Source organism: Bufo bufo, chromosome 1 (genome assembly GCF_905171765.1).
Source record: "Bufo bufo chromosome 1, aBufBuf1.1, whole genome shotgun sequence".
NCBI classification, from domain to species: domain Eukaryota; kingdom Metazoa; phylum Chordata; class Amphibia; order Anura; family Bufonidae; genus Bufo; species Bufo bufo.
Window position 1 is genome coordinate 194,893,572 of NC_053389.1, and position 15,109 is coordinate 194,908,680.

A 15,109-nucleotide genomic window follows, 5' to 3' on the forward strand; every position below is an offset into this window, starting at 1 on the left:
AGGCTCCAAAAGATCAGACAAAAAAGTCCTGCATGCAGGATTTTTTTTTTTTTCCAAAAATAAAAAGCACTTAAATGGAAACCATATGGATTCAATTATAGTCGCTGGGGGTCTTTTTGGCTCCATTTATGTCAGTTATGTGCTAAATCCACCACTTTCATTATTTTTGTTGTTCTGCTCCAATGGAACAATGGAAATAACTAGCACTGATGTGAATGATCTTTCAGTAGTACTAACTTACTGATATAAAACAGTTACAGAATTATATATCTGTACATACAACTTAAAGCTTGTATTATAATGTCAATAAAGTCTACCTTTAGAGCCTGGATGTCTTCCACACGAATAACAAACTCATCTCGCTCTCGGAAGATACCCTCACCGCTACTTTCAACATCTTCATCATCAGTCTCTCCACAGATAGCAGCTGTCTCTTGCTTTTTGGCCAGGTGAAGCGGTCTGGAATCTTCTGGTTCTTCCTGCTCAGGAGATGACTGAGCTGGAGGTTCTTCAGGAGGTGGAGGAGCTGGAGCTTCTTGTGGAGATGGTGGTGAAACTTCAACTGGTGGTTCTGGCTGTGATGAAGGTTCAGAAGGCACAGGACTAGCCACCTTCTCTTCTACTATGGGAGGAGCTAAAAGGGAAAAAAAAGGAAAAAAAACTCTTGAGAAGCAACACATTTTCTGACCAATTTTAAATTCCACACATGTCCACACTCCAAGCACTGGTGGTGATCTGCTGCTAACTGTATGTTAACAGCAAAAAAAACACACAAATATCCATGTATGTCAGCTGCTGGTTATGGCCTACATTTTTAAGCATTTGCCCAAACATATGCATGGCAAAATTTACTTGAGAAGATATAACATGCATTTACTGACCTGTGTTTTCTGTCTCTTTGCGGTCAGTTGGATCATAGAGAGCAGAGATGGCTGAAGAGATGCTCTTTTGCAGATCTTGGTTTTTGCTTACAGAGTCTTCCTCATCTGAGGAGAAGGAAGGCAGGGTCTCCAAATTCCGTTTTAATTCATCATCCAACCTCTTACAAGGGCTGGTACAGCTCATAACCAAACTATCACTCTCTGTTGAGTCTAGAGGCCCAGACAGCATTTGAGAAGCCATACCAAACGAAGCCTGTGAAGGCTGCTGGGCAGATGGTGGTCGGTTCTTTGAGGGGCTGGTGTTCGCTGTTGGCAGCTGCTGCCTCTTTCCTGACTTTAAAAAATCCAAAAAGGAGGCCATAAAGCCTGATTTTATTTCTGGTTGCTTTTCTTCTACCTCTTTGATCTTCTGTTTGATCTTCTCCCGAGTCTGGCTGTTGTCCAAAGCATTCTCCTGGGGAGGAGGAAGCATCTCAGCTTGATCCATCTGCATTGTATCGTTCCCTTTTGGCACCTGCAGTTTGATCTGCCCAGAGAGACATAGAAACACTGTGAGCTTATGAACCTTTGTGAATTGATCAACTTATTAGGGTACTTTCACACTAGCATTAGAGGAATCCGCCTGCCAGATCCGGAAATCCGTGTGCAAACGGATACCATTTGTTCCGGATCCGTCTGACAAATGCATTGAAATACCGGATCTGTCTCTCCGGTGTCATCTGGAAAAAACGGATCCGGTATTTATTTTTTTCACATTTTTAAAGGTCTGCGCATTTGCAGACCAGGAAACGAGATCCGTTTTTCCAGAACACTTGGTACCGGATACGGCATTAATACATTTCAATGGAAATTAATTCCGGATCCGGCATTCCGGATCCGGAATGCTGCAGTATTTTCTCTGGCCAAATACCATAAGAGTGACTGAACTGAAGACATCCTGATGCATACTGAACGGAATGCTTTCCATTCAGAATGCATTAGGATAAAACTGAAGCGTTTTTTTCTGGTATTAAGCCCCTGTGACGGAACTTAATACCAGAAAACTTTAACGCTAGTGCGAAAGTACCCTTAGCTGCTACTTGAACTGACAAAAGGAGGAAACTAAAAAGATAAAAAAATAAAATGCATAACTATTTAAAGGGGTTTTCTGGGATTTTAATATTGATGACCTATACTTAGGATAGGTCATCAATATAAGATCAGCTGGTTGAAGGGAAAGCCACGCTCCGAGCTAGCGCAGCTTTTCCTTGTTTGTTTAACTGCTTGCTGTCGACAGGTCATCAATATTAAATCCAGAAAACCCCCTTTAAGGCTTTAGATACAAACAGCAAGAAACAAACAGTGTAGTTGCTATATGCTAATGTTTATAGTCTGTGGAAGAACAATAAACCTACCTTTAGTGGTTTCAGTGGCTCCATTGGCATGCTTTCCCTGCCTTCATCTGTAATTCTCCTGCCTCTCCCTCTCCCTCTTCCACGTGGCTTTCTGATACCATCATGCCCTAATACATGAGGTTCTACCAGTGGTCTGATCCTCGGTCTTCCTCTAGGCCTAGGGGGTCCCTCTCTTTTAGGTTTTGTAGGTTTACGGCCTCGTCGCTTTGGTCCATCCATACTTGGTGGGCAAAAGTCAATATCACCCATAGGGCTAATGTTAGGCCTAGTACGACAGCTAGAGATAAGATCAGGGAGAAGATCAGGTAATCTACGACTATTTAATCGGATATCTGCAGGGACATCTTCCTTGTCTTCATCATCTTCAAACTCATATTCCTGGGCATAGTTTTTCTTGGGAGGCTGGAAAGATGGTTCTCTCTTCTTCAGTAAATGAAAAGAAGATGTCTTGAGAAGTTTTTTGGGTTTGGAAGAGCAAAATATTGGTGAAGTTAGGCCAGGTTTTACTTCTGACGATTGCTGGCCATGACTAGATTGAATAAGTCCTAATTGCTCTGTGTTGACGGTAGACGGTAACTCATGTTTTACAGATACTGAGTCAAGACCTAGATGGATATTTTGCTGATTGTCATTATTTTCAGAGGTGCAATAACCTGAATATCCTTGGCTGGACTGCATCATCTCATAGCTATTTTTCATAGCATCATTTCTGTCCATGCTCTGAGAGCCATCATCACCACTGCAACTCGACTTTGGAAACTCATCATTTCCACAAGGTTGTGGACAGAACATATCTTCCATGCCAGGGAAAAAACTGCGCTCTTCATCCTGCAAAAGGGAATCAGGAAAGCAGATAGAAGTCAAAGGAACAAACCGCTGCTTTGATCCCTGAGGACTAGGGCTATCAAACTGATCTTTAGGCTCCATCTGAGCTTGAGGCACCTGTTGGGAGGACTCTGGATCTAAACGTAAGGGGTCTCCTTCATCAGGCATGAGGTGTTGCTGACCCTGCACATTTCCACTCTGGCCCAAGTGTGTTTCTAAGTTGAGATCAGGCTCCAAAAAATCCTGAATTTCTTGAGGACGGGATAATGCCTGCATTGCATCATTTTGGGGGAGTCCTTCCATGGCTTCAGACTGAAGCGATGCCTGCATCCTCTCAGGCTGCATTTCTGCTTGCATGCGCTCAGACTGGAGTTGTGCCTGGAGCTGAGGGGATTGCTGGTCTGTCTGCATCTGGTGGGAATCCATCAACTGTGCCTCTATTGACTGGGATCGAGAATGTACCTCCAAGGACTGTGAGCGAACATGAGCCTGCATTTGTTGCGACTGTAAATGTGCCTCCAGAGCCTGTGACTGCAGCTGCATCTGTAGCTGTGGAGATTGTGCTTCAGCTTGCATCCTCTGCGGTTCCATAAGGTGTACATCCATGGGTGTCTGTACTTTTCTCTGGTGTGCCTGCAGCTGACTCTGGGTATGAGTGAGAACGGACTGCAAGAGTTGTGACTGTTGAGTAGTCGGCTGGTGGGTAAGAGAAAGCGGTAGATCAGGAGAGGTATCCATCATCATTGGAGTGCCTTGCTGACTTTGCAGCATGTTGTGGGACTCCATTGATTGACTCTCAGCCACCATTCTGTGAGCTTGTGATGCATGCTCAGGAGTCTTTTGCATGTATGAATGTGCAGAGTTCAAGTCCTTACTTGAGGTGTCCATGTGTGGTAGGTGATCTGACTTTTTGATTTCCTGAGTGAAGGAATCCATGGGACCGGTCTGGTGACTATAATGAACAACTGATGTTCCCAGAGATTCTGGAGTTGACCTTGTGTTCGCATATTCCTTATGTCGATCCGTTTTTTTCTTGTCTTTTAAACTCTGAAGAGATAATTCTAAGCCTTGGTTGTCCAAGTTTGAATTAGTCCTTATAACACTTTGCAGATGGTATCTCTCCTCGGTTTTGCTCATCTCATAGCCCATTGATTTACTAGATCTTTCCTCACATTCCACAAGACTTTCAGAGGAAACTCGAGGGGGGCTTTGTGACTGTAATAGGTGCTGAATGAGGAAATCTTCATCATCTGTCCTTTCGGTAGAGAGAAGATCCGAATCAGATTTGGGTTTGCTGTAGGAGGGGGTTCTTTCTAGGCTGGGCTGAGTGTTTTGATAACTTTGTGAGTGAGAGGCCTGCATGAACGACGGTGAAAGCACTGATGTCAAATATTTCTGAGACTGACCAGGAGAAGCAACACTTTGAGAACGACTTGATGAAGGGGACTGCAGAGGCCGAATGATCTGAGATGGACTGGAATCGGATAGATTCTGTCCATGACTGACTGAAGAATACCCAATAGACGAGGCATGGCTAGACATGGCTGGAGAATGGCCAGTACTGTAGCTTAGAGAAGGACTAGCAGTTGGTAAACCCTGTGAATGAGCAGGAACATAACTAGGAGCCTGACTGCCAGACACATGAGACTCTGTTTGGACACTGTAACTTGGAATCTGGCCCACTGATGACAACCCTTGCAAATGATCTGGAGAATAGGTTTGATTCTGGCTCACACATGTCTGCAAGCCTTGAGACTGGCTAGTTGTATAGCTTTGTGATTTGCTCCCACTGGTCAGATCTTGGGCCTGGCTAGATGTAAAGCCTTGTGACTGAGAGACAGCTGAATGGTTCTGTGACTGGGTTACAGCATAGTTTTGTGACTGGGACATAGAAAGAAGATTCTGCGGTTGTCCAGGGGAGTAAGCCTGAGACTGGCTAGCAATAACAGAGCTGGGCTTTGGAGTTGATGAGGAATAGTTGTGTGTCTGTCCTGTGGATGCAATGCTTTGGCACTTTGGAGTGGCGGTAGATCGAGGAGTCTGCCTAGAAGCTGAATAGCTTTTGGACTTGTTGGAAGAGGAAGATGTTGAATAACCCGGGGACTGAATTATTGGTCTGTAGCTTTGAGACTGCTCTTGGCGCGCTTGTGAGTTTTTCTGCTGTGATCCCTCACTACTAACAGGAGACTGGTCACCCAGCGGACTGCAAGACAAGCTGGAACGATGTTGCATTTGCTGGTAACTTCCTCCACAGCTTAAATAATGCTGCAAAGAGTGGGCAGCAGCCGCTGCAGAGGGTAGCTGGGACTGGGCGCTAGAGGGCCGCTGGTAGTGCTTAATAACGCTGTCTTGTCGAGGCATCGCTCTTTCAATTGATGAGGCTGGAGAGCTTGAAAACACAGAAGCATTGTAGAGCTGGGATGTTTGTTCAGAAGGGCCAAGGGAGGAGGAGAGTAGGTTGAATTGGGATGGAAGGTGTCGCGAAGCTGACTCTTGGGCGCTGCGATAGGCTGAGCTCTGAGATGGTAGTCCAGTGCCTAATACAGTGCTGCCAAGTCGGTCAAAACTGAGGGAAGATGGAACAGAAGACTGGGATGACTTTATATGGAGAAGAGGATCATGAGGAGAAAGGAGTCCGTTTGATGTGGGGCTAAAAGTGGCATCTTGAAGTGTTAGTGAAGATGTTACTGGAAAGCTTCTGCCACTGAAAGATGCTGGATGCTGGTAAGCAGAAAGAGCAGATGATGAAGGAAATGTACCGGCTCCAGATATAAAGAGTTCTGCTGGGGCAGGGGTGTGCATGGCTGTAAAACAAAAAAATATAATTTTAAGTGAATGAACCAACAAAGAACACTACGGCATTATATACATTGTAGTAACTCAGGTAGTCTAACGTTCCTCCCACCACTGACATTGGGTAGATGGTCATGTTCCAATCTCATTCCAGTTAATCACGCATCCAACGGTCCGTTTTTGTTTAGCCATTATTGAATAGCAGGCACTAGGTTAGAACTATATTACCAACATTTTGCCATATCATGCTACTACTTCCTTCTCTGAAAGGAAGGGAGAGGGGGGAGTAGGACCACTGTGGGGTCTACATAGGATGCATATTGAAAAGTGCTGTGGAATTCGTTCTAAAATTCACAGCAAAATAAATGTTTGAAATGTACATTCTGTTGCCGACTTGCTTCAGATTACACTATATTGCATTATAAGGGGTGAAATCGTGAAAATTCACAACATAAACTGACATGCTGCAATCCAGACAACATTTTGCAGCATGTGAACATACCACTAGAGTACATCCACATGTAATGGAATTTCTGCCAAAGAAATTTTACAAGAATCTACAGGAAAATCGACACCAACTTGTGCCATATACAGCGATTGTCTCCAGCAGCCATATGGGTATACGAGCATATCTCTGCTGCAGCCAAGTACACATAGGCCCTGATTTATTATGAATTCTGGCTTCAAAAAGTAGCAAAATGGGGCTTTTGCGACTTTTACGGCTTACTTGAGCAACAATTTTGGGACTTTGCATTTTTACAACACTCACTCCAGTTTTTAAAAATTGTGGGCGTAGTTAGCTATGTTAAGGAGTTTCCCTGATTTATCACAGAGTTTTTAAAAAGTAAAAAATTTTGCACTCTCACTCCAGTAGGAGGGTGGAGTAGGAAAAGTGGAGTAGGTTTCTAGACAAAAGTGTTAGGCCTCTTTCACACGGGCGTTGTGGGAAAATGCGGGGGTACGTTGCGGGAACATGCGCGATTTTTCCGCGCAAGTGCAAAACATTGTAATGCGTTTTGCACTCGCGTGAGAACGCGCATGTTTGGGTTAGGTGTTCTGTAGATTGTATTATTTTCGCTTATAACATGGTTATAAGGGAAAATAATAGCATTCTGAATACAGAATGCATAGTACAATAGCGCTGGAGGGGTTAAAAAAAATAAAAAATTATTTAACTCACCTTAATCCACTTGCTGGCGCTGCCGGCATCTCGTCTGTCTCCTTCTTTGCTGAACAGGACCTGTGGTGAGCATTCATTCCAGGACCTGTGGTGACGTCACTTCGGTCATCACATGATCCATCACATGACCCATCACCATGGTAAAAGATCATGTGATGACCGGAGTGACGTCACCACAGGTCCTGGAATGAATGCTCACCACAGGTCCTGTTCAGCAAAGAAGGAGACAGACAAGATGCCAGCAAGTGGATTAAGGTGAGTTAAATTTTTTTATTTTTTTTTTAACCCCTTCAGCCCTATTTTACTATGCATTCTGTATTCAGAATGCTATTATTTTCCCTTATAACCATGTTATAAGGGAAAATAATAATGATCGGGTCTCCATCCCAATCGTCTCCTAGCAACAGTGCGTGAAAATCGCACCGCATCCGCACTTGCTTGCGGATGCTTGCGATTTTCACGCAACCCCATTCACTTCTATGGGGCATGCGTTGCGTGAAAAACACAGAATATAGAGCATGCTGCGATTTTTACGCAACGCACAAGTGATGTGTGAAAATCACCGCTCATGTGCACAGCCCCATAGAAATGAATGGGTCAGTATTCAGTGCGGGTGCAATGCGTTCAACTCACGCATCGCATCCGCGCGGAATACTCGCCCGTGTGAAAGGGGCCTTAGGGTAGCTGCACACGGAGCAGATTATGTACGTTTTTTCCTGTGGAAAAACCTCAGCGTATGGCCGAATGCACACGGCCGTGTTCAGCGGCAGAGAGCGGTCCGTGGTATGCCGGGCTGGATTCCTGTTCAGAGCAGGAGCGCACGGCGTCATTGGTTGCTATGACGCCGTGCGCTTCATGTCGCCGCTGCACTACAGTAATACACTATACGAGTGTACAGGAATCCAGCCCGGCATACCACGGACCGCTCTCGGCCACGGAACACGGCCGTGTGCATTCGGCCTAATACAGTGCCAGGAAAGTTTATGACTAGGGATGAGCGAATCGACTTTAGACATCTGAAGTCGACTCGCATAAAACTTCGTTTCAATACTGTATGGAGCGAGCACTCCGTACAATATTAGAATGTATTGGCTCCGATGAGCCAAAGTTATTACTTCGTGAAGTCCCGCGAGACTTCGCATAATAACTTTAGAAATTGATCTATACTGTAAAAAACCATTTCCCGAACTCTGGTTTGGTTTCAAGTGGTACCTTGGAACTGAACCAGAGTTCAGGAAATGTTTTTTTTAACGTATAAATCAATTTCTGAAGTTATTATGCAAATTCTCGCGGGACTTCACGAAGTAATAACTTTGGCTCATCGGAGCCAATACATTCTAATACTGTACGGAGCTCTCGCTCCGTACAGTATTGAAACTAAGTTTTAATGCGAGTTGACTTCAGATGTTTCATCCGAAGTAGATTCGCTCATCCCTATTTATGACATTATCCCATATACACTTTGCTTTTTACTTAGGTGCAGAAATTTTACATGCTGTGTGGATTTTGAAACCTGCAGCATGTCAATTATAGCATTTTTCATGTGTGCATTTCACCCTTTTCAAAGGAAGGGTAAGACCTGTTGAAAATCTGCACGCCAAATAGTGTGGTTGTGGTTGTCCCTGGCCAATTGTTTGACCAACTCTAACAACCCCTTTAAGGGGAGATCTAGTCCAATTTTTGATCTGAATACCCAGTGATGCTTTTAGACTGTGTTCTGTAAATGAGAAATGTGACATGAATATGAGTTCTCTGATGGAAGCAGAACTGTGCTTCTAATCTGTACTTGAAAGTGGTTTGCAATCTAAAAATGTAGCCGCATTCAGAGAACACCTCCTTCTCCTGACCATCTAGATAATTAATGCAAGAGTAGTCAGGCAATCGAGCCTAGGAACTGAACTATCTAGGCAGTGTGGTGAAGAATATGCTTCAGTTTTTACATAATATGGTGAAATTGGCATTTGCCGGTATGTTGTTTTTTTTTCTTCTGGATCAACACGGTATGGTTATAGGCTGGCCATGATGGACTTCTAGACTAAGGCCTCTTTCACACGAGCGTCACATGTGAGGGCCGGATAGGATGCAGGTGAGTCGCGGGAAAATGCACGATTTTTCCCCGCGAGTGCAAAACATTTTAATGTGTTTTGCATGCGTGTGAGAAAAATCGGCATGTTTGGTACCCAAACCCGAACTTCTTCACAGAAGTTCGGGTTTGGGTTAGGTGTTGTGTAGATTTTATTTTTTTCCCTTATAACATGGTTATAAGGGAAAATAATAGCATTCTTAATTCAGAATGGAGTGATGGAGGGGGTTAAAAAATTAAATAAAAATAATTTAACTCACCTTAATCCACTTGTTCGCACAGCCAGGCTTCTCTCTCTTCTTTCACATGATCCATCACCATGGTGATGGACCATGTGATGAGCGCAGTGACGTCACCACAGGTCCTTTTCCTCAAAGAAGAAAGAAGAGAAGCCGGGCTGCGCGAACAAGTGGTTTAAGGCGAGTTCAAAAAAAATTTTTATCACCATTTTACTTAGCATTCTGAATTAAGAATGCTATTATTCTCTCTTATAACCGTGTTATAAGGGAAAATAATAATGATCGGGTCTCCATCCCGATTGTCTCCTAGCAACCATGCGTGAAAATCACACCGCATCCGCACTTGCTTGCGGATGCTTGCGATTTTCACGCAGCCACATTCACTTCTATGGGGTCAGCGTTGCGTGAAAAACGCACAAAATAGAACATGCTGCGATTTTCACGCAACGCACAAGTGATGCGTGAAAATCACTACTCATGTGCACAACCCCATAGAAATAAATGGGTCCGGATTCAGTGCGGGTGCAATGCGTTCACCTCACGCATTGCACCCGCGCAGAAATCTCGCCCGTGTGAAAGAGGCCTAAAAGACAGCATTTTGCCTTTGTGTGGTTATATATATCACAGTCCAAATAAGGCTACTTTCACACTAGTAGCAACCTTCTCTGGAAGGCTGTTCCGACATATCATGGTTTTATTCCGGCCGCCTCTCGGCATGTTTGCCGTGCTGCGGCCGGCCCTCCAGTCTGCCCCATTATAGTGAATGGGGCCGGAGTGGACTTCCGGCGGCACGGTGCACTAGCGGTAGCACGGATGCGGCAGGCTGTTCCCACGGCGGAACATCCTGCAGTAGAAGGCTGCCGTTAGTGTGAAACTAGCCTAAGCAATACCCATATAAAGTGACTTGCAAACATTTTTTTCAGGCCACAACTTGACAACAGCTCTATTCAACTTAATGAGTGAAGTCGCTGTTTCTTGGTCATCATATTCCTGTACAACAAAACCATCACAGAGTGCTCCTGAAGTATTTACCTGTCTGCCATGAAGGTGTGCGGAACTGAGAGAGAAGGGAGGAAGCGGATGGTCCAGGCTGAGGGCCACGAGACTCAAGAGCAGAGATGAGATTCATCACTGAAGCGTCTGGAGTTCCACTACTGGCATGATGAAGGCCAGTCTCAAACAACCCCGACAATCCTATGAACAGAAGGTATTCAATGATAAAGTATTATTATTATTATTTAAAACCATTAATAATATGAAAACACAGCTACAAAATTTTGGTCGCAGGTGGCAAAGGGACTGCACCAGGACCATTTTTTTGCCTTAGTTTATCCTACAAAGATATAGTTGAAAGGACTAATCTTCACTTTAGGCATTCCCTGCCATATAATACAAAGCAAAGAAAGAAAATTCTACGATCTAGAGTCTAATTCTTTTCCTACACCATCATTGTGCTAAGTATCACTACAAATGTACAGAAATGTACTAGAAATGTACAAAAATTTCCCAGTACTTCCTCCCTTCATCTCCTCCTCTACTATGGTCCTATTTTGTCTCATAATGCAATTAAAACTGAGAAATATATCAAACAAAATCCTGTGAGTGTCCCCAATGATCAGCCATGCCCCCTCTTCTGTCCTGTCCTTTTGTCTGGCAGTAAGACAAATGGCGGCAGCGGGAGCCTCCCCCCTCTGCAGTAGGGCACAAAAGATTGTTAAGCTCTGCCCTCAGCCATTCCCTAGTCATAAATGGAACCAAGCAGCAGAAAAGTAATCCATGATCTTTTCGCTATAACTTTTCTTTTTTTATCTTTCCTTATCTTCCTTTTCTTCTAAAGGTGAGCCACTACATTTACTAAATAAAATACCATTTAGTGAACATAAAATATGTGCCTCTTCCTGACTTGTGATCTGGCCTGCTTCAGTTTTGTCATAGGGACACTGGGTAGCTCCAAATCCACATCAATGTCCACACGTATAAATAAATGTGTGTACAGTCATCATGATGGGGATGGTGGTTTGAATTTGCAAACAATTCCTAGTATAAAAGCCAAATGGCAACCAAATCTTACCTGCTGGGTGGTGGTTGGTGGCGTATCCCTGAAGGGGGTGAGGTGTTGCATACGCCTGTCTGTGCAAAATATCCGTCTCCGGGTGGGAGCCTCTTGAGCTTCCGTAGACCAAGCTAACAATGAGAAGAAGAGGGTTGACACATTAGTATTGCTGCCTACACAGTAGCTAGTTGCTTTATGATTGTACAATAGTCACTAACAACATTGGCTTCAATTACACTTAGGCAGTCACTTGTGTCAGACATTTTTATACCCAAGTGCGCTTGAACGATGGAGCGAATATTTCCAATTACTGACATTTTAAAATTTAATAGCTTTGTTTTCAGGCGTAACTGTACAAACAAAACACTATTCATTTACAGAAAACACCACAAACCAACAATAGAGACAGGCTCAGGCAGCACCACAAGGTAGAAATAGCTGATCCTCAGTTGTGTCATGTGACCAACATCTGATCTCCTACTGACACAGGACAGGAAGTCAGTCACTTCTGTATTCATTCCTATGAGACTGACATTGAGTCTCCCATAGGAATACATAGAGAAACGGAGTTCCTGTTCACACACAAGATACTGTGTTATTTGGAAAGTCTGATCACTGGTCATATGACACAGCTGAGAATCAGAAGGGAGGTTAGACACTTTATATATACTTACCTGCTCCCCACCTCTGGGTCCCAGCTCCTTTGCCCTCTGGTACCTCGTTTGGGTCCCCCGCTCTTAACATCCGCTTTGATGCTTCTGTAGACAATCACCGGTCACAGGGGTGACCTGCTCCCCTTGCATGCATGTCAGCTGGTCACATGACGCAAAGAGGGCCAGTGATTGGCTACAGTGGTGTCAAAGCAGATGTTGACAGCGGGGGACCCAAGTGAAGCAGCCCAGGCAAGGTAATGAAGATGCCGGGAACCAGCTGCGGGGAGCAGGAAAGTATGCTTCCTTTTGCAAGTCTGCCCAGGAGGGGGATTTCCCAAAAATCCCCAAAAAGGTGGCCAACACCCTTTAAGTTTTTTTTTAAAGGGAGTTTCCACATAAAACATATTCAGCTCTTATTGTGTATAGGAATGCAAGGTAACAACTAATCTGTTTACCATCACTGCGTTTATCACCAGCTCTTACATAGGCCATGCGATTTAGAAGTAAGGGAAAGCAGGGTGACTACGGCTTGTAAGCGTCAAATGCTGGGAATACTGGTGGTCCCTCAGCTTTTCAAGAAACAGCTGAATATGATTTGTCTCACATTTTAGATTGAAAAGGAAATGGGTAGATTCATTTGTAACCTAAAACTTATAAAAACCACATCCCCAATCGGAAGAATGACATGTAACCTTGTAGGAAGCATCATTGGCATATGTAAGAATGAGACGGCTGCTTAGACTCTGCGCTCTAGGTACTGTGTGTGTGATAACACGCTTATTAAATATGTGCAACATGAATCAGAATATCCAAGAAAAGCCGTTGATCACCAGGAGCCAACAGCAGTCAGTAAGTGCCTCGACCAAAGTGATTCTGAGTCAGTGTGATTCACCCACGTATAAAGACCTAAAAGCAGCCAAACAAGAGCCAAGAGGTGCCAGCCATCTATGCCAAGAGATTCAAGCTCAGATATTGTTAGTTCACTAATGGCTAAAGCTGAAATCAGTCCCGAAAAAAAAAAAAGAAAAAAAAAAAAAAAAAGAATAGAACCCAGGACGATTCACATAACTATATCCAAAATGGCAGCCCCATGTCAGTAGTATCTTTCTGCTGATGAAAAGAGCAATACTTGTGTCATATTATTAAAGGCTATAGATATTTTTTTTAAATTGCATTTTGAGCTAAAAAATCTTTTTTCAATCGGTTTTTATTTTCTGAGATACAGGGGTTAAAAATGAGTGTTTTCAAGCTGTCACTATCTGTTTTCTGTAAATCTCATCATCTGACGTCTCATGTAGAGATCTTATCTCTGATCTCCTGACCTCATAAACACTCATTATAGCTCAATTCTTAGCAAACGGATAAGAATACAGCCTAAATGCCCCTGAAGGTGTCCATAGCCTTTAAAGTTAACACACGAAAATACAACTGTGAAAATTTGGATCGAGCTTCTATGACAGAATCAGCTTGTCGTACATAGATGCCTTTTTTTAATACACATTAAACTCACAAGTACAGTAGAATAAGTAGAATAGGTCACATCTAAATAGTAGCAAATCCACGCCACTTTTGCAAAAAGAGAACAAAATACATCCTGTGGCCCCCATGCACACAACTGTATGTGTGTTGTGGTCCACAAACTGCAGATCCTTAAAACCCAGGTACAGGCCACGTGCATACCGCCATTTTTCCCCACCTACCGTAGAAATGTCCTATTGTTGTCCACAAAACAAACAGACAAGAATAGAACTATCTTTTTTGCATGGCCGCGGTGTGCTGTCCTAATTTTTTGCGGCCCCATTGAAACAAATGTGTCCACGTCTGATCTACAAAAAATGCGGATTGGAGGAGGACCAAACATATGGTCGTGTGCCTGGGGCCTAAAGGTGCCCTGCCTTTAGTGCACATTAATCCAATTTCTTTTCATATTTACAGCAGGTTACTGTTGCTTGAGACTGCACTACTGATAGCCTCTGTTGACAACAATATCTTCCGATTATGGCCAGGCGTTGTCACGCACATCGTGTCTGGGTTCACAACAACAAACACATGGATATTCAGATCCGCCACATTGGTGCACCTATTCTAGCCAGGAAGGTGAGAAGACATTGTAGCATGCAGTTTTGCAAACCAGGACAGAAGGGTTTGACATAGGCTTCCCTCTCGGTCTCCTTTTTATGACTCCTTGGAATGCAGTTCCTCAAGTCCTGCATAGATCACCTAATAGCAAAGGGGATGGGACCAACCAGAACCGGTAACGCTCTCTTAAAAGGACCCCACAGCAGGCTTAAGGGCTCAGTTTATGGCCTAGTCTTCATGATTGCACTGCTCCTAACAGAAACTAGAAGGTAATAAACTCTCAGTAATGCAGCCTCACTACTCTGGGTCTTTGGACCTTTAGGCTGGTGACCCCGTAGGAGCGGCCACTACATAGGACACCACACTTAAAGGGAGTCTATCAGCAGTTTTGAATCCTATATAGTGTCCGTTTGGCGTTTTGACACACACACACACTGGGACACTTCCAGCTCCTTTTGTGAAAGATCAAATCACTGGCTGAGGCCAATGACTGGGCAGCATTCACAGCCTAACCATACATAGTAGCAGGAAGTGAGGGGACGCCCTGAGAACTGCAGAAGTTGGGGATCAGTGAGGAGAGTATACATTCGTTTAATATTTTTTTTCCAGCATGTGCAGCCCCTGGGACAATTTTCTTCTTGTGCTTCAATATCCCTTTAAATATTAGCTTATAAATAATCTGGTTATAGATTTTAATGTCCATATTGCACTAAATAATGAAGTTGAGGTCTAACATACAGGTAGAAACCATACCGATAGTTTAGTAAAGAGCAATTTAGTACATTAATTAAAGCACATTTATTTTCCAGGTCAAAAAGAGGGGCGTTTAAAGGGGGTTCTCCGGGAATTAAGAAAATGAAAATACTTAAATATGACCATTATAATTTCCAAATACCTTACATTAGTTATAATGGCTCGTTTTGTCTAGG

The 15,109-nt window shown here is 43.7% G+C and overlaps 1 protein-coding gene across 1 annotated transcript in view; it reads right to left on the bottom strand.

Moving 5' to 3' along the window:
* Window positions 1-15,109, bottom strand: part of PRR12 (proline rich 12) — a 115,089-nt gene that overhangs the window by 38,519 nt on the left and 61,461 nt on the right. The window contains exons 2-6 of the mRNA XM_040433967.1: window positions 11,467-11,579; window positions 10,428-10,589; window positions 2,276-5,904; window positions 882-1,407; window positions 318-634 (exon numbers count right to left, since the gene is read on the bottom strand). Of these exons, the coding sequence (XP_040289901.1) occupies window positions 318-634; window positions 882-1,407; window positions 2,276-5,904; window positions 10,428-10,589; window positions 11,467-11,579 (4,747 nt within the window). The remainder of the gene's footprint in view (window positions 1-317; window positions 635-881; window positions 1,408-2,275; window positions 5,905-10,427; window positions 10,590-11,466; window positions 11,580-15,109) is intronic.